This window comes from Hydra vulgaris, chromosome 06 (genome assembly GCF_038396675.1).
Source record: "Hydra vulgaris chromosome 06, alternate assembly HydraT2T_AEP".
NCBI lineage: Eukaryota > Metazoa > Cnidaria > Hydrozoa > Anthoathecata > Hydridae > Hydra > Hydra vulgaris.
This window is the reverse complement of record NC_088925.1, coordinates 59,300,371-59,324,933: the sequence shown is the minus strand read 5'-3', so window position 1 is coordinate 59,324,933 and position 24,563 is coordinate 59,300,371. Positions and strand designations below refer to the sequence as shown.

General features: G+C 26.5%; 1 protein-coding gene across 1 annotated transcript in view; it reads right to left on the bottom strand.

The window, feature by feature from the left end:
* Nucleotides 1–786: 786 nt before the first annotated feature.
* LOC100208388 (zinc finger CCCH domain-containing protein 15) overlaps nt 787–24,563 on the bottom strand; it is a 53,654-nt gene continuing 29,877 nt past the window's right edge. The window contains exons 8-13 of the mRNA XM_065800571.1: nt 20,657–20,839; nt 15,689–15,757; nt 15,530–15,610; nt 13,654–13,743; nt 10,465–10,620; nt 787–954 (exon numbers count right to left, since the gene is read on the bottom strand). Of these exons, the coding sequence (XP_065656643.1) occupies nt 802–954; nt 10,465–10,620; nt 13,654–13,743; nt 15,530–15,610; nt 15,689–15,757; nt 20,657–20,839 (732 nt within the window). The 3' untranslated portion in view covers nt 787–801. The remainder of the gene's footprint in view (nt 955–10,464; nt 10,621–13,653; nt 13,744–15,529; nt 15,611–15,688; nt 15,758–20,656; nt 20,840–24,563) is intronic.

Genomic DNA, 24,563 nt, shown 5'->3' with positions numbered 1-24,563 from the left:
CCTTTCCCTAACATCGATATATCGATATCATATAATTATAAACCCAAGTTGTTTGCTTTATAAAATACAGGTATTTAATGTGTTTTGGGCTTTTGCAAAAAATAGAACCTTTTTAATTCTTATTTCTACAACGAAGCAACACTATCCGACGAATAACCTATGAAGATATTTCTATATTTAATATACGCCGTTGCTGACAAGGAGCATTAGCGTAACATTGTCATTAGCGTAACATTGTATTATTACAGTGTAAGTAATGCGAATGAGGCGCGTAAATAAATAAAAAAAAGATCTTAAAAGGTTCGCGGAAAATTTATAAACGTATCCCTAAATAACTTCTGGATAAGTTACTATATATAGTGGATATGCACTCATGCATGCAATAAATCACGCTTAACATTAGTCTGATTAATATTATAAAAAAAGCAAAATGTCAAATTTGTTTCTCTGAATTCTAACCTATGTCTATACCTATGGTTTTTTTTAATTAGTATTCCAATACATTATGCGTACAATAATTAGACTATACATTATTGAAATAGGAAAATTGAAAAAACGCTAATAGTAACGCTAAAAATAATGTATAAAATAACGGTATGGTGAAAAGTTATCGAAACGATCATGAACAACGTGAAACGATACCAAAAGAATAATTTATAAAACAAAGATAACGCAAACGAAACGATAATGTGTAAAATAATCTACACAAAAATAATCAGGGGATAAGTTTTGGGTTGGCAAACCAATTAAATAAAACATATTGTTATTTATGCAAAACAAAAAAAATTCATGAAAATTATTTTAATCTGCAACATCATCATCTCCTATATCTAAATCGTCTATATCTTCGAAGAGACTTTCATCAACGGGAATTCCGTCTATTACAACATCGTTAGAGGTTATTAGGTCGTTTGAAGAATCGAGGGTATTATCTTCAGTTGTTATCGTAACAGCCTTAAAATTAAAGTAACCACTCAAATAAATACAAAAAAGTAACTTAAATATATATATATATATATATATATATATATATATATATACACACACACACACACACACACACACACACACACACACACACACACACACACACACACACACACACACACACACACACACACAATGAAAAATGCATGTCAAGCAAAATAACAACTTCAAAAAAAGTTTTTATTTCTAAAAAGATTTGTAACAAAATATATTTAGCACTAAAAGCCTTTCAATGTTTCACTAGTTTCCGTACTAGAATTATATGCAGAGTTATATAAGTTTATTGTTTCCATAAAAGAATTAAGTGCAGAAATTGGCTTAAATGTGACGAAGGTGAGTCGATTACTGCAATAATGCAAATATCACTTCTAACAAAAGGTCCTAAATTCTGCCCACCAAAGGTAATTTCTTACATAGTAATAGAACCAAGGTAATTTCTTACATAATAATTCAGATATTAGATAATTCAATCAATTTCTGCACTTAATTCTATAGTACGGAAACAAAAAACTTATATTCACTCAATTTCTGCACTTAATTCTATAGTACGGAAACAAAAAACTTATATAAAAGATGATCGGGATTTTTTTAAGAAAAAATTCCAAAAAAAGTGGATAATTTAGATAATATTATACTAATATTACATTAACCTTTACACCACGATTCCTCACGACCTTGGATTAAAAGCATTAAAATTCTGGGTTGAAAAATATAAAAACCTAATACCTGAACGAACTACTACCAATTTCATTATAGAATCAGCTTCTTTTATTTTAAAAAACAATAATTTCTTCTTCAATAACCAATTATTTTACCAAATTACAGGCATAGCCATGGGCATAGACTTTGTACTGGACTATGCATGTCTTTCGATAGGATTTTTAGAAGAAACTATACTTTGTCCAAAAATTTTACCTAGGTTTTTTCAAATGACGAAGTTCAAAGTATTAAAGAGTTCTACTTTAAATATGTTGATGATGGTTTTAACCTTTGACCTAAACATCTAGATATAGAAAAATTTAAATTGTCACTCGCTGAATTAAACAAATCAATTACCTTTACAATTGACTATGGCATTGAATAAATTGAAAAAGAAAATATTTATAAAATAATTAATTTTTTAAACATTTCTGTTATTCTTCAAAATGACAAATATATCAAAACGGATACATTTTATAAAGAAGCTAACACTCATGATTATTTATATTTTAATAGTCATCATCCTTACCACACTAAAAAGAACATGACGTTTAATCTTGCAAAAAGAACCACAGAACTACTGCATTTAGCAGAACTTAAACTATGGCTGAAAGAATGCAATAACCCGGACAATGTTATTGAAAAAGCATTTTATAAGGTAAAACTGCAAGAACCAGTTCAACAAATGAAAGCTAAAAAAATCTTTTTTTAGTCACTACATTTTGAAGTAATATAAACTGCCAGCCTATACTAACTAAAACTAATCTTCCATTCAGTCTATATTCTAGTGAAAAAATACAACAAATTTTTTCTAATATTAATCCTGTAATAGCTTACAAACAACCACCAAATTTACTGAGACAACTTACTTCCGCTAAATTTAATTCCGTACCATCTAACAATAAAAATATAGGAATTTTTAAATGCAGAACCAGACATTCAAATGACAGATTTGACAACCATGTGTATGGTTGCCAACGTATAAATAATAAAATTATGGAACCGTTTTTCCAGCTTTTTGTTTTTCTAGAACTTAAAAGTGATAAAAATTTATTGTCGTATAAAAGTCATTTGCATAAACAAAAGAATGATACTTTTAATTAACACTTCCTGTTTTAAAAAACATTAGACAATGATAACTAATAGCAACAATACCTTAATTGATTAAAGATTATACTTTTGTAACACAAATAGATTTTATTTTGCATAACAGCAATTAAACTAGCACTACTGATGAAACATTGAAAGGCTTTTAGTGCTAAATGTATTTTGTAATATTTTGTTAAAAATCTTTTTAGAAATAAAAACTTTTTTTGAAGTTGTTATTTTGCTTGACATACATTTTTCATTGTGTGTGTTTATATATATATATATATATATATATATATATATATATATATATTATATATATATATATATATATATATATATATAAATTAGTAGAAAATTTTTTTTATTTCGCACTGTGTTTTATCAATAAAGACTCATCAGAAATGAATGATCAAATTAATAAAACTTCAGTTTATACCAAAAATTAAATTACAGGAAGTCGCAAATGTCTTAACTACTGTAAATTTTCACACATTTGTGGAATATGCTGACACTATTATAAAAAGAATTCTTTAGAATTGATTACTTCTGCTTTTGTGAAAAGAAAATTTTTTTAAAAGGGGGATTTAATGCAACTATTATTTGAGCTCATTTATTTTTATAGTTTATTAGGAGAAACTTATTTTCGTGCATTTAGAAACCAATTATGATTTTTTGTTTAATAAACATTCTTGGTTTGCATATGTAATTATTTCAAATTTTTCTTATAGGCATATTATGCATTTTTTGGAAATATTGTTATATGCAGGTGCTGTTTTAAGGATGGACCAATTCAGTATAAAATCATCAATATTTTTTTTTTCAGTATAAAATCATCAAACTTTTTTTTTATAAGATTGCTTATGATTGGCAAAACGTTTTTTCCATTCAACCCCTGTTAAGCCAATATATTGTTTATCAGATACATTCCAAAAGGAAACATCGCATATATATACCACATTTTTTGATAAACAACTTCCACTCATTGGACAATTATTTTTTTGTTTACAATTACAATTTTTTGGAGTTTTTTTTATTTAGGATTTCTTTTTTGTTTAACAAAGCATTATTGTGACCTTTCCATAATTCTTTCCATATTTTTGGTGCAACTGTAGCTAACTTTAATTGAATTTCGATTAAAAATTTTTTGTAATTTATTTGAGGATGAGAAATGCTTATTGACCAATTTTCAAAACACTTTTCTTATGTTAGTGGAAACATTTTTGCTGGGGGTTGAACCAAATCACATTTCTAGTTCTTTTTGTATTCTTTTTTTCAGAGTCAAATTTTAGTTCAAAATTTTCAAAACCACTTTTTTTAAGGGCGTCTTCAAATATTTGTTTAGAGAAATTGAATACATTTTTGTTAGAGGAGTTTTGGTTTAGCCTGTTGTTAATCGAAATCGGGATTTGTTTTAGAATTTGGGGTGGATGATTAGAGTTAATATTAATATACAATAATTCATTGTTTGGTTTTTTGATAGGCTTATATGAATTTTCAGAGAGGTTAAATGTGACATCAAAAAAGTTCACAATTTTTAAATTAATATTTATTTCAATTTGAAAGCCAATATTTTAAAAAATTTTCATATCTTTTCTAATTTTATCGAGCTGTGTACCACATTTTTTACGCATTACTATTAAAACATCATCGCAATAAAGGCCTAAATCATTAATATTTATTATTTTACTTAATAAATCTAAAATATATAATCCAACAAATTTACAAATTTCTGCTCCATCATAACTGCCCATTGTTAAAATCAAAGCAGTCCTGTATGTTTTTCTTTTTCCAAGTTTCCTTTTTAAAATAAAGTAAGGTTTTTCTACAATGTTTTATTATACGGATTGTTTCTTCAGGAATAACTGTATGGCTTTTCGCAAATTCAATTGCTTTATCTAAAATATCTGCAGTTATTGAGGGGTAAAAATCGTTAATGTCAAATTCAATAAATGTACAATCATTTTCATTTTCACATCAGTGGTATTTTTCCACTGTTGCAAATTTATTTTATTTCTAAGAATATTATTAATTTTGTCCTATTTAATTTTGCTTACATGTTCAATCTCACTTTTTGAGATAATCAATAACCTACAAGGAAGTTTGTTTTGAAAATTTGGCTTATGGTCTTTAAGTGTTAGAAATCTTCTAAATTAATTGTATTTTCCATATTTTTAGGGGCTTTCTCCTAAGAACTAGTAATATTATCGCGTAAAAATTTTTCATAGTTTTTTTGTTGTGAGTTGGTAAATGATATTTGTTTTATCAGCAAAAACCAAAATATTAGGATTTGATTTAATTTTTTTAACATATAACTTTAATTCTGTTTGAAATTTGTTTTTTATAGGGCGAAATTTGATTGTTCTAGTTAAATGCAATAGATCATTTTCAAAATTTTCCAAATCAGGTATAAAAGGTGAAGTATTTTTTTGTCTAAATCCATATTTATCATTATCTTGGTTACTATTAAGTACATCATCTGTGTTTGTTTTTGGTTTTAAGAAAAAATGGGCTTTCCAACAAATTCTTTTAATTAAATGCTCAACATTTTCAATCAAAGAAATAGTATAACTTTTTTCATCTAGTATAGGCATATTTTTCAACGAGTAAGTGAAATTATTAGTTTCCATATTTACACGGAATGTTAAAATACAATTAAGAGTGCTCAACAAATGTTAATAAAGAGCCTAATATATATTTAAACAATTTTAAAATGTATTCTAAAAAATAGAGTGCTCAATGTTCTTAAAAGAACAGAGCAATTATATAAATATATATATATATATATATATATATATATATATATATAAATATAAATATAAATACATATGTAAATTAGTATATATATTAAACTAGTAGAGTAAACTGGGGTATTAGTCAACTATTTTTTAAAGAAAAAGTATTTTATGACTTGTTTATTTGTTTGAAAAAAAATCAATTTTTATGAAAAAAAAAAAGTTTACTTTTCTCCTTATAATTGGGGAAAAGTAAACTGGTTAAGTTTTAATTGAGATATTAAAAAAATCTAAATTAATTAGAAATAAAATGAAAACTAATCTTATTTAAAGGAATGTTTACAAAAAAACTATTTTAATCAAATATACAAAAAAAAACTATTCATTAATTAAATAAATTTGAGTTGTTTCATGGTCCAAAGTAAATTTTTCATGCAATAAAATTCTTAACTAATTTTGCATTTTTAGGGTAAATATGATCGACAAACCAAAGACTTGCAACTAAATACTTCACTTGGTACCACATGTTGATTTAAGTTAATACTTACCAAACTCTGCGAGACTTTTTGCACCTCTTGACATCTTGTCTTGTCTCGGTTTTTCTGAATGATGCAGTTGCTGAGTTTCATTCGAAGCTTTACTAAAGTCAATCTTGCATTTCTTTAATTGCTTTAACTTTTTGGCGTCTTGCTTTAGTTTCTCAAGCACCTTAGATGTACTCAGACACTGGCCTTTCGGAATGTTGAATCTTTTGGGTCTTTTTGTGTGTCAACATGGTGCCACTGTAAAACATTTTGTAAATTGCCTTCGAGTCTTTCTGTTAAGTGTTGCAACATTTAATAATTTGAGCAGGAGTCACTGGTGTTGTTGTTAAGTTTTAAAGTTAGTAAATCGTTGGAGTTTGTTGCTGACTGATGTTAGATGATGATATAGGCTGGGAAGTGGAGGATGAAGCAGGCTCGGTTGAGGATGAAGAAGCAGGCTCAGGTAAAGATGATAAAGCAGGCTGAGATGGTACTTAAAATGTGTGAGCAATTTGTAATTTTGATTGATCTACTTTGCTAACATCAAGTGTAAACAAACCATTGTTTTGAAATTATTTATTATTAATATAAAAGCGATTATTTGTGTTCCTGTAAATGCGTCACTGGAACTAAAATGATTTTTTTTTCAATTTATCTCCTAAAGGCCATGAATACCACTACAGTCGAGGAGGCTACTTTAGTTGTGGTTACAACTCTCTCAACTCTATAACTCCAAAACATGAACCTTGACAAACAAGACCGCTGCGCAGAAAAACAAGTTTTGCTTGTAGTTGAATAAAACTTTCTTTTTTTGAAGTTGTTGAAATTTGTAGCTACTTAAAAATCTGTAAGTAATTTGCACTAAACTCATTTAACATGACAATTTACACCTACATCTAACGGTTGAAGTATGCGGGACGAATGAGCCGGTAAACATCAGCCTGATGTTATTTTCAATGCAAATACATGCAACATCGTAAGTAACATGTGTGACATGTCCGCCCAAGACTAAATTGTGAACACCTGTAATTTAAAAAATTATTTGACTAATAACTTTAAATAAGTAAACCAAACTAATTACCTGGAATTTATTTGATTGCCGGTATGAAAACTTTAGTAAGCCATTGAATAAATTATTTCTCTTCCATCCAACCCAACTTGGATGTTGTAAATACAGTGTTTAGTGGTCCCCCTACACACCTGTTTTTGTACAGACGTGATATTGATTTGTAAACAACGATTGATGGCAGAATGGTACCCGTAGCGTTGACACAATTACCAACTGTGTAATTAATTTTTTTCATGTTACCAACCAATTTTAAATGGGGTTTAGCACTAAACCTGCAAATTATATGCTGTTTACCTTGATCACCTAAAAATCCAATTTCGTCAAAATTCCACAAAGTTGATATTTGCTTCAAGAAATAGTTTTTAAAGTATATTAAAAAAACTTGTTATTTTGTCCTGGATACAAGAAGAAGCACTGAGAGACAAAATATTGCCTGCTTCTATGAGGCTAAGTTTATGACTTCATCGTTTTGTGAAACCTTGATACCATTCTTGTCCTGGTATACCATTTGGTGGAAACAGATGACATTGATTTGTAGATACCCCAAAACCCCCAAATTATTGCATTGACATCTGCGAACATTCTGCTGAACCCCTAATCAGCTAAACTAATAAGTACTTAAACAAGAGTAAATTCAAATGGTGTACTAACCACAGTAATTGTACCTCTACCATGTGATTAGACTTTGTTGTGCACACACTTGTGAAGAGTTGCCTTAGGTATGTTGTATGGCTCTGAAGCTTTACTGAGTGATATTTTGCCTTTTTTGATTTGTTCTACTGTAAGTTGAAATTGCTCTACAGTGTAAATTGTTTGCGTTTTACGGATGTAAAGTACGGGTCAATTTTGTTTTAAAATTTTTTAGGTAGATAGCAAATCATATTTATTTACATTTTAAGTAACTAATAATTATTAATTAGTTTAGCCTTGCTCATTTTAATGCATAAGTGTGAGCATGTTTACTCTTTACTTGAAAAACATTTATTTTGATTTTTCACTCATAAAGTTTTTCGAAAACTAGCAAATTCAATTATGAAAAGAGAACCTTGATTGTCATAAAATTTTTTACAAAACAACCATTTTAGTATGTTTGTCAACTTGTTACTCTGCGCAGCAGAGTAACAAGTTGACAAACATGTTTTCAAACAAGTTTGACAAACCCATTTTTCTTGAAATATATATATACAATAAAGTGATATAATTTTTTCACAATATATATCACACAATATATATCAAGTAACACACAATATATATCAAGTAGATTTTGTATACCGTATATAGATACATACATACTAAAGGCAGACGTGGACAGGAAAGGCGTGCAATTACACTCTATTCCTAACCACGCATTTATTTCTTTTTTGCAACAACTTAACCACGGCTTTTAAGATTTTTGAAAACGTTTCAAAAACTTGCAAAATAAACTATAAGGTAATAAAGTGAGAAATTGCTTTTAATGATTGTATATTATAAATTTTTTTTTCATTTAAATTATTGAAAGATTCTGTGTAGTTAACAAGTTCATTTTTTAAGATGTAAATGTTTTTAAAACAACTTGTTTGGTAATTTTATAAACAATAACGAAAACGATTGTTTCAATAAACTTTTTGATGAAACCATAAATTTAATAGTCAAAAACATTGCAAAGTTATTTTTTGTTGTTGTTATGCGTTGTGTAAAAACATTTCAGTAGAAAGTAAACCTTCTTTTTTGAAATGTTTTTACACAACACTAAAGCCTTTTAATAAAGTGTTATTAAATTTAATAAAATGTTATTAAATAAATTATCAAAGAATATTAAATAAAACTTTTATTTATTTCAAAAGTATTTTTGTTTCAACGATAGATGTAATTTTTCTAAAACAATTTGTATTCTTAATTTTATAAACAACGACGACAACAAATTTTTTTTAAAAGAATTAGCAATCTTAATTTATAAACAATGATGACTATCAATGTGTTTCAATAAACTTTTTATAAAAAACGCATTAAGTTAATATCATCAAAAACATTCTAAAGTCTTTTTTTTTTGCCTTTTTGTAAACTTTCTAATTAAATGTTTTTTTACTACCCTAAACACTTCTTATAAAATTTACTAATTTTAACGATTGTTATTAATAAAAAGCATTATACATTAAGTAACAAAGAATAATATTAAAAAATTATAGTTTATTTAAAAGTTTGTGATTGTTGTTTATAAAATAAATAATAGGTAGTTGTTTATAAAATAAATAATAAAATTGCATTCAAACAAAGTAATAAAATACTTTTTACTTTGTTTGAATGCAATTTTATTATTTATTTTATAAACAACTACGACTTTTAAGAGATATTGTGGCTTCAACAATTTTTTTAAAAGAATACATAAAGTTAATAGTCCGATTCCATAGTAGAAGTGAAATCATCGTTGCTCTAATTATACCGAACTATAAATTTCCTAATCCTAACCCTTACCATATTTGTTTTTTAAATGGGCAGGTTATTTTCTCGAGAAAAAAAGTTATGTCACTGCTTATTCCAATAAACTTTATAAAAAAAAAAAAGAATAAAATTTTAAAATTGATAAACAAAAATAATAGTTAAGTATATAATAGTAATTTAAAAATTAAAAACTAAATAATATTTCATACTAAAATACTCGAACTTGAAACTCACACTGACCGTAGCGCTCGCATTAAATATCATCTTTGATAAGTCTTAATTGTGTAAATTAAAATACTTAAAATTTTATCGCTTTACAATTTGTTTAGTTTGGGCCTATAATTTGTAATAAAGTTTGCTTTTAATTAACAGATATAAAAACATTAGAAAAGATTAAAGTTTTAAAGTTATTCAACCTTAACATAAATATAAACATAATTAAAAATAACTTTCAAATAGAGTTTTAGTTTTCTTCCAGTTAGATTAGTTGAGTATTTTTATTTTTTTAAATTTCTTTTTAAGATTTCTTTCCTATTTAAGGTTTAGCTTGTTTATAATTTTCTTTCTTTTGTCGGGTATTTTCAGCACATTTTCAAATAACTAAAAACCTGTGGTCAAGCTTTCCAAAAAAATAATTGCGAGCGTGGTCAGGAATAGAGTGCGATCGCACGCCTTTCCTGTCCACGTCTGATACTATAAAAAGGTATATAGATACATTTGATGGGATTTTTTGCTTGCCTAATTCCATATGATTTTTTCATACATTGACTAAGGGCAGCATCATTTTTTTTTAAAAATCCTGCCCTTAGTCATACATTGACTAAGGGCAGCATCATTGTTTTAAAAATGATGTTGTCCTTAGTCAATGTTTTTGTAGCAGCACTCTCGCTACCTATTTAGGCAGTTGATGTTAGAGTTAAAAAAAGATTATAAAACTTACCCCATTTAATGTAGAAGGTTGGCCGACAGATTCACGATCTTTTACAGAAAGAGTAGATACACGCGTAGCAATAGAGTCATCTATACTTGATTTCACTGATGATGCAAATGATTCCAAGTCAATATCTTGTACTTTCACATCTTCTTCTAATGGATCCTTAAAAATATATAAAATCCATTAACTCCAAAATTAAAATCCTTCATTATCAGCATTATCAACAACAGTGATTTTATATCAATCATCGTCAACATCAATTTTAATGTTTTGATAATGTTAGAGGAAATGAGTGTCAAAGTGTATGTAGAGTCATCATTTTTTTTTGTAACTATCTATAGCAGAATTTTAATACTCTTCACGTAATCAATACATTCAAAAATACTAACATTTCTTTTTCAATATACTTTTCAATCCTACAGGCTGGACACCTTCAAACCATGTAAACCATTCAAACCATCTGCGGCTGCACCAATATCTGATATTGGTTTGAAAGGTTTACATGGTTTAAAGGTATCCGGCCTGTAGGATTGAAAAGTATATTGAAAAAGAAATGTTAGTATTTTTGGATGTATTGATTACGTGAAGAGTATTAAAATTCTGCTATAGATAGTTACAAAAAAAAAAGAATAAAAAAAAGTAACTTATAAGTCAGAATATCAAGCAGTAGATCAACCTGTTTGTCAACTATATCAGGTAGAACGTAACTAGTGGAATCAAGAGATGATATTGATGAAAAGTTCTTAGCAAACAATTCACCTTTGTCTTTATGTGAGGTGACAAAATCTGAACCATACAAGAGAGGTGGAATAACAGATTTGCCCTAATTATAGATACTGTTAAAGATTCATTAGAAGTCATGAGAGCCTAATGTTTAAAATGAAATACAAGATTGTGTGACCTGAGAATAGCAGTATTTGGTATAAGACAATACTCTTTTACAATGGTTTCTAGCAATAGTAAACAGACTTCTGTTTTCTGGAGATTTTTTTTGTTGATAAATATGAAAGTAATGGTTTTGATTGGAAATTGCAGCAGCACAATGCAAGGAAAACCATGGAGAAAAGCGAGGCTTGACTTAGAATCGTTGAGAGAGAATAAAGTATTTCATGCCAGCCTGAATCCCAAGAAGTTATGTAAGAAGCACATTTGCCAGCAGGAAGACGAAAGATGTCTACTTAAGGGCCAAAACAAAGAAAATGACGAAAAGAGCCCCAGTCAGCTTTAAGGTAGCTGTATGATAAGGGGATTCTGATGATAAAAAAGAATGAGATAACAGTTTTAGAGAAATCAAACCGTGATCAAAAGCACCTGTGATCAGAGCACTGACTAGGATCAGAAACAAGACATAAGTCTAGTAGAGAAGGTAAATGATTGGGGTTGTCTGTAGCACATAAAAGAATAGTCAATGGATTCAAACTTAGTTTCCCTACAAAACAGACGCACAAGTAAAACCCATACATTAAGTCAAGAAGATCATCCAGCATTCGCCATCTTAAATTGAAAACAATGTACTATAAATACATCTGCGTCAGCCTAATAGATGCAGAAGGGGTGCAAGGCTGGTCAACAGATAGAATCTATTTACCCTTAAGCCTTTGCCTAGGAGGCCTTCTACAAGACAGCAGCCAGATGCAAATACATTAATTCTAGATTTTCAAATACAAATTGAAACACAAATATATGCAAGCAGCATTTTCTAAATAGAAATAGAAATGATTTTTTTAAGATAAGACTGATAAAATGGTAACTAAACAGAAGAATGAAAACAAGTCTAAGAATTATCTCTAAGAATTATCTCTTAAAAACAACTTTTTATTTTAATGTTATAAAAAAAATACAGGTTAACCTAGTTTACACAATTGGAAATACATCTCAATCAAATACTAAGACAATTATTTAATAAGTTTTTCAATCAAATTTTTTTTTTTTTGTTAATTCACCTCCCCAAGGCCCAGAAGGCCACTACAGAGGAGGAGGCTACTTAATTGTGGTTATAACCCTCTCTCAACTCTATAACTCCGAAACACGAAACTTGACAAACAAGGCTGCTGCGCGGAGAAACAAGTTGAAATACAATACAAATAAAAATATGTACACTTTATTTTATTTTTACCAAATACAAATAAAAATACATATTTGAACCATGGTGTTGTGACTGAAAAAATCATAAAAGTAATCATCACATTCAAAGTATGATTTGATAAGGTATGCATTCAGATATATACTTTTTATTATATTTGATAAATACCTAGTAAATGAAAATAAATCTAAAATATTTTCTAATTTTATTCCAAAAACTCCAATAGCAACTCCAAGAAGAATTTATATATTTAATACTTAGATTATGATTGTTACAGTAACTAAAACCTTTTTTTTTTGAATTTAAGATCATTTTACAACTAGATCATTTTACAGTTAGAATTTAAATTGAATTTAAGATCATTTTACAGTAAGAACATTTTACAGTTAGAGTAAGATTATTTTACAGTATTTAAGATCGTTTTACAGTTAAATGCTGGTCACATTTACTACGCTGACAAATTTTAATCAGGAGTATTATTCATTTCCATTTTTTTTCATCAATTTAAAAAACTTATAATGAAAAAATGGTATAGCGAGTCAAACATACCAACCTTATTTTTATGGTAATTATCAAATTAAAAAAACTTACAATAAAAAAATGGTGAGGCAAATTGAGCAACATTATTTTATTTTACTTTTCTCTAGTTTATTTTAGTTTATAAAAATCAACATAACTATCAAAAAAGTAATAATACAAAAAAAAACTAAAATTCAATGTTACAATTGATTTCAGTAGATCTACATATTTAATTCAAATACAACTAATCAAGAATAAAGCAGTCTTATTGTGAATAAATTGTTAAGTTTTTTATTATAACTAATTTAATACTGACAAAAATAGAGTTTCACCAGTAATAAATAATCAATATTTTGTGAAGTTTGGTAGGCATGTAGCCCAATAGAATTTAATAAATTAATTAAATTAAAAATGTTCATCAAAAAAGTTTAAAAAGTCAAAAAAGTTATTGATGATGCTTTTAAAGTTCAGTAAAAAAAAATCAACTACAAACTAATTCAATTGCTAAACCCAATCAGTTAACTTTTTCGGGAAAAAAAAAAACTCTATACCTTATAATATTAACTAAGATTATATTAACATAGTTAACATACTTGCTCTCTTTGGTAAATATTGTCATCTGCTTCTTCATCATCGGCATCAGCAAGCTCAGGTTTAAACATAAAAACTTCTTTACCACTAACCTAATAATAAAAAAATAATTTTACTCCCATTAAGGCTGCAAGCAACCACTATTTATGAGATAACTAAAAAAGTATATAAAAATAACAGAAAGCAAAAAAGAGAATTAAAGAAAACAGAACTTCAAAAACTATAAACTAAACGAGTCAAGAAAGCATTCAAAGAAAACTAAATGAGTCAAAAAAGCATTAAAAGAAAACTAAATGAGTCAAAAAAGCATTAAAAGAAAACTAAATGAGTCAAAAAAGCATTAAAAGAAAACTAAATGAGTCAAGAAAGTATTAAAAGAAAACTAAACGAGTCAAGAAAGCAAAAACTATAAACTAAATGAGTTAAGAAAGCATTAAGGCAAAAGAGAATTCTAAAACATTGATGTTGGAGGAAAAAACTATATAAATAACTAAATGAGTCAAGAAAGCATTAAGGCAAAAGAGAATTCTAAAACATTGATGTTGAAGGAAAAAACTATATAAATAAAGTCTTTTGAGCATGAAGAAACAGTTGTAGTAAATAAATGCAACTTTGCTGAGTCACAGAATTTTGGTTGATGGAACCAAAATTCTTGAAACAGTTGTCATGAAAACTTTTCTTAACAGCAACCAAGTATTGGTAGTAGGAAAATAAAATAAAAAAAAAGGAGTGAAAAGTTTTCACTGAGACAGAGCCTCAATCTTTTAAACTAGAGCAGGTTTCACAACATTTACAATTTCCAAACCTTATCTAAAAGAGAAACAACATCATAAAGAGAACTAACCATCAAAAATCTTAATATGTAAAGGCTAATAGTTCTTGTCTCACCGCTTACTTCTAATGCACAATAAAATCTTTCTGATATAAGTTTGTGAATCAAAAGATATCAGCAACAAATACTTACGCCTAAAACCAAACAGCAGAAATTGAATTAATTTTACAAAGAATTTTAGAGATTTATTCAAAATGTGGTGAATTTTGAAAGGTTAGATTAAAAAGTTGTTGAAAAGTTACTGTAAAGACCATAAATATTTGTACTTTAAAGACAATGAATATTGTACTTTAACAACTATGAATATCTGTATTTTAAAAACCATGAGTTTGTATGAATTTGTACTTTAAAGACAACAAATATTTGTAAAAGATTGAAAAAATTTTGTGATAATTTTTTATGTTTAGTACTTTGAGATACTGTAGCCATGTTTTAAATTGTTAGATCATAAACTATTAGCAATAACCTATGCATTTTCTTCAGTCCTGTTAATCAAAACTTTAACAAAAGACTGCCTATGTGGCCTCTACAATGTAAAATAAAAGTACAAAAGCATGCATGAGCAAAATAGTACTTTTTATAGGCTGATACTTTTTATAGGCTGATACTTTAAAGTTATTGACATAGATAACAAAGAGAGTTGCATAGTCAATATGCACATATATATATATATATATATATATATATATATATATATATATATATATATATATATATATATATATATATATATATATATATATATATATGTGCATATTATAGGAGACACATGCAAAAATCTATGAGCATAGTCAAGAAGATTCACCATCTAATGCAGAAAACAATCTAACACATGTGCACATTATGCAAGGAGTGCACTGCTAGCCAAGGAAATTTTACACTTACTCTAAAAGACAGAAACAGTTAACATTTGCCTAAAATAAGTGGGGGTGGGAGGTACATTAAGTATCTTTTAAGTAGGGGGTATTTTAAGTCACTTAATTATACTTTTATATTAAATATATAAATTCTTTTAATAGCATAAAAATAGATAAAAACATATTTACTTTAACAATTCCTTTTCCAGATTTAAATTCTTCTTTTTTCTTTTTCATATCAGATTCATATTTATCTTTTTTATCAGCGATCTAAAACATTTGTTTACTTTTAATTATGATTCACTCAAATGTCACTCAAACATAACAAGCATAGTAGATTAAAATTACCCTTTGTTTTTTCCATGCCATAAATGAATCATATGTTACAGGTGTTAAATTACCAGTTAGTGCATTTCTCTGAATTATAAAATCAATTATTTGTAGTCATAGTTACTTAAAAACAATTGAGTCTTAATATTACTATTAATAAAAAAAAGTTCAATAATGCATAATGGCTGTTTTCCATAGGACAAAATAAATCGCAAAGCACAAATTTTTCCGTCATGAAAAAACACCACTTTGATTTCCATATATTATTTATTGTGCTACTTTTTTCAACATACATGGATACAAACATGAATACATTTTTAAATATAATATATTTAAAAATAGTATTTAATATAATTATTTTTAAGAATATTTAAAAATATAAATACTAAATTTTAATGGGAATATTTCTGTGAAAAAACTCTTACTGCAAGAAACAACAGATGGTTCAACTCTGAATGAAAATAAACCTTCTTATTAAGTGAAACTTGCGGAATTGACAACATTAGTAAATACATATTTATTTGATAAATTTACAAATGCTTTCCAATGTTAATCAACAAGAACATAAAGTTGAGCATTTTGATCATTGTTGTTGTAAATTGTTGTTTCTTATAAAAAAACAAAAAACTTTCGCTTTTTTTTCTCGTTAGGATCATATTTTATACTACTTAAAAAATGATTGATTTTTGCTCATAACAATCCACAAAAAGTCAAAATGAATCCAATTTTTTTTTTCAGCAAAACAATTAATCAGCAAAATTAGCAGAAATATTTTATTCTGCACAAGCTTATTGACAAAAAAATTTCCTTTGCATAAATATTTTGTCTTGTGGAAAACAACCTTAAATAAAAACATATTTCTAATGTAATGTCACTTTTAATGTAATGTAACTTACTAATTATTGAAAAATAATCAACTAAGTAAATATTATTAGATATTATTACACCTAAGTTTTAATGTTTTTAATATAAAAAATAATATAAATAATAAAAAAAACACATAATAAATTACATTAAAATATAGTTAATAAATACATGCTTAAAAAAAAAGGTAAAATATTAGAAAAGATAAAATATTTAACAAAATAATCCTCCCTATATATATATATATATATATATATATATATATATATATATATATATATATATATATATACACATATATCCATATATATATATATATGTATATATATATATATATATATATATATATATATATATATATATATATATATATATATATATAAATATATATATATAAAATTGTTACTAGTTTTTCTATTTTTATAGCATACTGCTAAAAAATAACAATTTTAACTAAAAATAAAAATATGCATTTTTACATAAAAATTTTATTAAATTTTATTTTTTTAAAGTAAGGAATATTTTTGTAATTTTTATATAATTTTGCTTCTTTTGAGATACAACATGATATACTTTTTTTGTTGTTGTTGATAATATAAGGGATCTGATGTTTAAGGATCTTGTGCAACTTCTAAAAATGCTTCAAATCACCTCAAACTTTTACCAAATTTTTGTTTTAGTAGATGGATAACAATGGAAGGTTCAAATGGACTTTTTTAAAAAAAATTTTTTTTTGGATCACCCAAATTATCATGCCTGTACCATGAGGGGAGGAGGAGGAGGAGAGAGGGTGAAGGAGGTTGTTGGATACAATCAACCCCCTTTTTTACACAATTCTTTTTGTTTCACGCAAGTTCTATAGAGAAAGAGTTTTATTTTTTATTTCAACTGCCTTTTTTTTAAAAAACACACCGCCTAAATATTTTCACGGTACAGACCTGTGCATATATATATATATATATATATATATATATATATATATATATATATATATATATACACACACATATATATCAGGGCTCGAATTAACGTAAAAAAATCTAATTGCGATTTTTTTGTTGCTCATAACCCCTCCTCCACTCCCGCCGGAGGGAGTTTTTGTAAAATCAATGAACTTGATATAATCTTCTTTTAATTAATTATTTCATTTTCTATTTTATTTACATATTTTACACTGTTTAAAACAGTTAGAATATTTAATTTTCTATAAATTTTTAACAGTAAAAAAAATTATTTAAAACTCTAACAAAATAATCTATAAATTTGAAACAGTTATAAAAAAATATTAAAAATGACGAAAACATTATCGTGATAAAATGTTAAAACTTAACGTTTTCACTAAAACCCGCACAATCACAAACAAGAATGATAATTAAATTCTTATTAAGTAAGTTTTCTTATCAAATTCCCATGATATTTCTATCTATTGCTTTTTCATTCAATGTATTTTTTAATAAAAGTTAGTGTTCACTTTTTTCATTCAATAAAATAAAGCGAAATAAAAAAATGTGTCTAAATAATAGAATCTTTTACGATTTAATACTTTTTTTGATTTTTGATTTAAGTTTTGCCAAGTAATACACAATGTTAAACTTTTTCCGTAACGAGTTAGTGTCTTTTAAGGCCATTTTATGTAAAGCACGCCCGATTGGAGTATTATGAATAACATGGTTAGATAATGAAACTGAACCTAATGTTGTTTGTTGATGAATTCGCGTGGCCTCTTTATGTTGCGTACTGCTTAAGTGCGATGCCATTGAATCTTTTTTTATTGATATTGTTCCCGGTTTGATCCAGGTCATGGAAAACAATTTTGTTTGACTTATCCATTTTTCAAATTGTTTACATAAACTGCATCTTAATCTTATAACTTCATTTCCATTTAAATCGTATTCTAACTCGCAATTAAAATGTTTTCCCCACTTTTTAATTGTAGATAATCTGCATTTGTGGTCCTTATTTGCATCCATTTATTGCTATTAATTTAAAATTAGCAAGTGTACTAACTTTAAAGTTTTTTTTTAATAACTATTTAGAGTCTATATTGCCTTTCACTATTCTTTGCAAAATAAACTTAAAAAAATATCTTTAAATTTGTTCATAATAAATGAGCTAAATCGGAATAAAGCCCTTGAGAATTCGAGTTAAGAAAGTGACTTTTCAATCAATTAACTTTTATTTCTTTTTTCAATCAAAATCTTTTATTTCTTAATTCAAATAGGTATTTAATCATTTGTTTTTTATAAATTTTTCCTTTCTTAAACAATCGGTCTTTTTCCTGCATTTGAACATTTTTGCTAATTGATTTTCTAAATCTTTTATTTTTCTTTCTTTTACTTTATGCTGCGCTTTAAAAAAAAAATTATCGTTACAGAAGTCACTGCAGTTTTATACTGTAAAAGAACACTAAATATTCGCGAATAGAGTATCAATCTTCTAAAATAAAAAAAAGTATAATCACGAAAAAAAGAAAGATCGGAAAAAAACAAATTTTAAGAAAAAACTAATCGCGAAGGTGCGAAAAGTAATCACGATACGCCTTATTGGAGCCCTGATATATATATTTGTATATATATATAGAAATTTATATGTATATATTCATTTATATATACAAAGACATATATATATATACATATATCAGGCTTGGACAGGAATGGCATGCGATGCTGTAACTGACCACAATTATTATACTTTATTTTACAATTTGTTTTAACAACTTAAATGCTATAAAAAAAGTTGTTAAATAACTTTAAATATTGATCTCTTTTAAAGTTTTTATTTTACCCAAAGGCTTTAAATAAAGTAAGAAAGTAATTATAGTGATTGTTTAAAATAAAAATATTTTGTGTAACACAAATGTTAAATTTAATTTTTTTTTTATGTAGGCATGTTTTTTTTATGATAAATTTAAATATAATAATTTGTTTGAAAATATTTTTCCATGTCTTTTGAAAGATAATTTTTTAAGTTACTTTAAATTATGAATAGGTTAAATTTAATCTTCTGTTGCAATGGAATGATTTAATTGCTTTATTTTTATTAACTTGACTAACTAATCAGAGCATGAAATGAATAAAAATTAATAATTTTTTTAAATAATTATTTTTTTTGTGCAACTTTTTGGAAAAATAAATGTTTACATAATTTAAAAATAATATATATATATAACACTTTTTAGTAATTTAAGTAAAATTTGTTAATTAAATAAACAATCATTAGAAGTAATTTGTAAAAGCACTTTGAGTAACTTTAATAAAACATTTCAAAAGATAAATTTTTAAGTAATTTATTTTAAACACAATTAAAAACGTAACAAAAAGAAATTTGCGCTTCAAGTTTGAGTTTTTTAAATTTTCTTTTTCGTAAGGAGTTGTTTTCTTTTTTCATTATCATTATTTTTTAAGCTTTCCTCCTAGTTTAAGTTAAGCTAGCATTTTCTTTTTTCAATGCTAACATTTTAAATGTTTAAAAATCACCTAAACATCTAAACGGGTCATGGTCAAGTTTTCAAAAAAAAAAATCTTTTGCATGGTCAGCAATAGCGCTTGATCGCAGGCAAATATGAGAGCAAATATGAAAGATGATACTTTTATGATATTTGTATGATATATTTGGTGATATTTGATGTGACCAAAATTTTTAAATTAGATGAGGATTTCAAACATTATAATCATTTTTATTATAATACTTTATATAAAACAGATTTTATTTAGTTTATAAGTTTTATTTTAATAAACACCAACATTTTTTCTTACTATTTTCAAATTGAAATAATTTTACTTTTTTTTGAGACTTTTAAAATATTACCCACAATCTAAGGTTAGTATCTAAAGCTTGGGTTGGTATATAAAGCTAGTAAAAATGACTTTTGTATCAAAGCAAGTAAAAGTTTTGTGGCTTCAAAAGATGACAAAAAACAGAACAGACCTTTCTTAAACTTAATTTTTTATATATTATGTTCAACTTATAACACTATTTCCCTTCTAAACTTATAATTAATAAATAAATAATAAAATATACATAAACTAATAACTAGTAAATAATAAATATAAACTATAACTAGGATTATATTTATTAAAAAATACTTTGAACTCAAATCTCAACAAAGCAAAAAAGTATAACCTCATTTTCAATCAGTTCTTCCAGTGAAATCTTGTTTTTTTCCTCCTCTTCATTTTTTTTATCTTTATTTAAAACAAAACCAGGAGGTAGTGCATGTCGATAAATACATTTATCACCATTTGGACAGTTCCAAAACCATCCATACTGGTTTTTATCAATTGCATCCAAAAAATATTTGCATACCTTTAAAATAATATTAATAATCTTGAACTTTAAAAAACCAATTAATTTTTAAAAATTTTAAAATACAGAGACATTTTAAAATATATATGTATGTATGTATGTATGTATGTATGTACATATATATATATATATATATATATATATATATATATATATATATATATATATATATATATATATATATATATATATATATATATATATATATATATCTGTATATATATATATATATATATATATATATATATATATATATATATATATATATATATATATATCTGTATATATATATATATATATCTGTATATATATATACATCTGTATATATATATATATATATATATATATATATATATATATATATATATATATATATATATATATATATATATATATATATAAATTATGTTAGTGTATTCTACAAATAGAGTGCTCAATGTTCTAAAAGAACAGAGCAATAATAAATTAGTAAAAACACTTATCTAATTTTTGATTACTTCAACACTATGTTTCACCATCAGTAGGTTCATCAGGAAGAAATGTATAACCTCATTCTTCCTGATGAACCTACTGATGGTGAAACACAGTGTTGAAGTAATCAAAAATTAGATAAGTGTTTTTACTAATATATATGTATATATATATATATATATATATATATATATATATATATATATATATATAATATATATATATATATATATATATATATATATATATACATTATTCTGATTCACTCCCAACAAGGCTGCAAGCAACCACTATGAAGTTGGGAGTTACTAGAAAAAAAAGAATATTATACTCATTATACTCAGGACAAATAAATTAGGAGAACTTAGGAGTATTTGAGAAAATCATCTATACTTTAGGAGAAATTAGGTCTTTTTAGGATGTTTTTCAAATATAAGGATATTTTAGGATTTTTAAGGAGGCATGGCCATTCTGTTATAGAGCAAGGAAATGGTTGACAGAAGACTTGAGCAGTTGTAGGGTGTGTCAGGAAAACATGAAGATGCACAGTGGGCCAGAATGCACTTTTACTGGACAAAATTCATAACTAATTTAATATTAGAGCTTTATTCACTAAAATTAGTATGAGTACTAATATGATGTCTGCGCTTTTTATGAAGGTAATATTTTTTTATTTCGATGCTATGGATACCTTTATTTTGCTTAGCAACAACCTACTTTTGTTATCTGCAGATATTTTGTAAGTGCTATATTCACTAAATTTGGCATGAGTACCAATATGAGATCACACTTCTTACAAAAGTGATAATTTTTTAAATTTAGTTGTTATGGATACTTATATTGCTTAGTTACCGGATACTTTCCTTAGTTACAAAGTGGTAAATTGATATTTGAATATCTTATCGGATTTTTGACCCACCTATATTGAATAAAAATTGAGTATTTAGGTAAATAATGTTTTAGGAATAATAAAAGCAAAAAATAGTGCAAGAAAACGTTATCAATTTTAAATTACATCAAAAAATTATAAAACAATAATATAGTTTGAAGATTGTTTAAGTAATTGTAAAACATCTAAAGGAAATGCTTTATGATTTGTTTGGTGTGATGTTGATTTATGCAATGATGAAATAACAGGATCACTGGAAACTAGGAGTCTATTGATAAGATCAGTATTTGTTGCTTTTCTGGATGTTTTTCGGCTGAAATTTTCGCGATAAGATTTAAAGTCTTTATTTCTAGCCTCTTGAGCTTCCTCTGACATAAGTCCGATGGGTAATGTAAGGCTTTTAATTATGTCATGTCCATGTATCAATACTTTGTGAACTGATTGAGCCATGTAATACCATGGATAAAGGGACACATATAGTCTAAAAGTGTCAAAACAATAATCCTTGAACTTTAAGCAGTCTATTTCATATCCTGAAGAGAGCGTTACCAAGATAATGTAAAATCTGAATATAAGGTTTTGGTCAATACCCAGAATTTCAGCTGTTTGTTCATATGCTCCAAAAGCACGCCTAGAGGTATTGCCATCATGACTTGTTCCAGAACCACCACTTTTAGGGAAATCAACAACAAGTCCCATTTTGTTCATAAAATCAGTCTGAATCTTTCGTTTAGCTACAGATGCCTTTTCTTTGTGTTCTTTAGATCTTGCTTGCCACTTTCTTGTTTCTTTTTTATATGCAATGTGCAATAACATCACAAAAAATCGAATCCATACATGAAGACTGGAAAGACCATATTTGAACTCTCTGTTAGTATAATCTATATTAAGGATATCAAGACTATTCATATTTTTTGGAGAGACACCACACACTGAACAGCATTGGTATGAGTTATTTTTTTCAGATAATATTGTTTGAACCTTCCCATCAATCATTGTAAGTTCAATAATACAATTCACTTCAATAGAAGATCCGCAAACCTCTAATAAAATCATACCCAAGCTTTCTATCTCACTTTTAATGTACTGATCTTCTTCAATCACAGATTCCTTGGATTCCATTTTGTATGCAAATCTTATGGGTCTACAATAGGCTGTGGAGGACGACTTTTGATTTCTCCAAATAGGCACCTTTTCGTTGCTGTTGTTAAATCCAGTCAAATCCAATGGGACAAGACAAGTAATAAATAATGATTCTTCACGCTTTAAATCTCTGTTAATGTCGGGTTCTGATAAAACTTGTTTATAAATGCTTTGGCCAGTAGCACCATCAAAACCAGCCTTACACGTTAGTGTCATTGTTTTTATTGCTTTGTCGTTCAATATCAAGTGCCTTAGCACAGGTTCCTGAACTGCACAGATTCTTTGCAAAGTATGAGTCATTAAATCTTTTAAAGGAACTGAAGCTGAATAGTCCTCCACTGTTATGTTTGCAGGATAACATTTCAATTTTGCATCTCTGACATCATTGTAAGCAGGGTAGATGTTATATTCTTTCTCCAAGGCTCTGCTTCTAATCAATTGATAGGAAGCTTTTGCCAGACTTGCATCAATTATTAAAGCCAGTGCTTCGTCTGCTGAATATTTAGTTGCTTTATCTGTATTTGATATATTTAAAACATTCTTGGCAGCAATAACAACAGATTCATCTCTAAATTTTTTATTAGCAGCAAAAAATAATTCATTGGATCAATGAGATTCAATTAAACAAGATACACGCCGTTTTTTAGTTTTATTAGAACTATTATCAAATGCAACTGGTTTTCGACCACGTCTACTTGCAGTTGGTTCATTGTCTTTTTTTCTGACAATTAAATGTTCATTAAGCCAGTTCACAAACTTCTTTTCAAAATTTTTCACAGTATAGTTTGCAGATTTCCACTTTTTTTTATACAAGTAAACAAATCGTTGAACAGCATGTCTAAAATCAACGTCTTTAAAGTCAGCAAATTTTGGCTGAATAAATTTTAATATATCTTCAGTAATATTTTGTTTTGAAATACTAAGATTGTTTTTTTGGAGAAAATTATGAATGTCTAAGTTTAACAAAACCATATCTAAATAATTATTGTAACAAGTATTTTGTATTTAAAAGTAAAATGTTATAATATATATGCCGCCTGGACTACTAATACTTGTTAGTAATTAAGTTACTACAAGTGTTAGTAATTAAAATTAAAAGTAATTAAATTACTGTCAGTGTTAGTAATTAAATTACTAACAACTACCGAAAATATGTTGTTGCTATGTTATGCAAAGTAAGGTATCCATAGTAACCAAAAAAAGTTAACCTCATAAGAATTC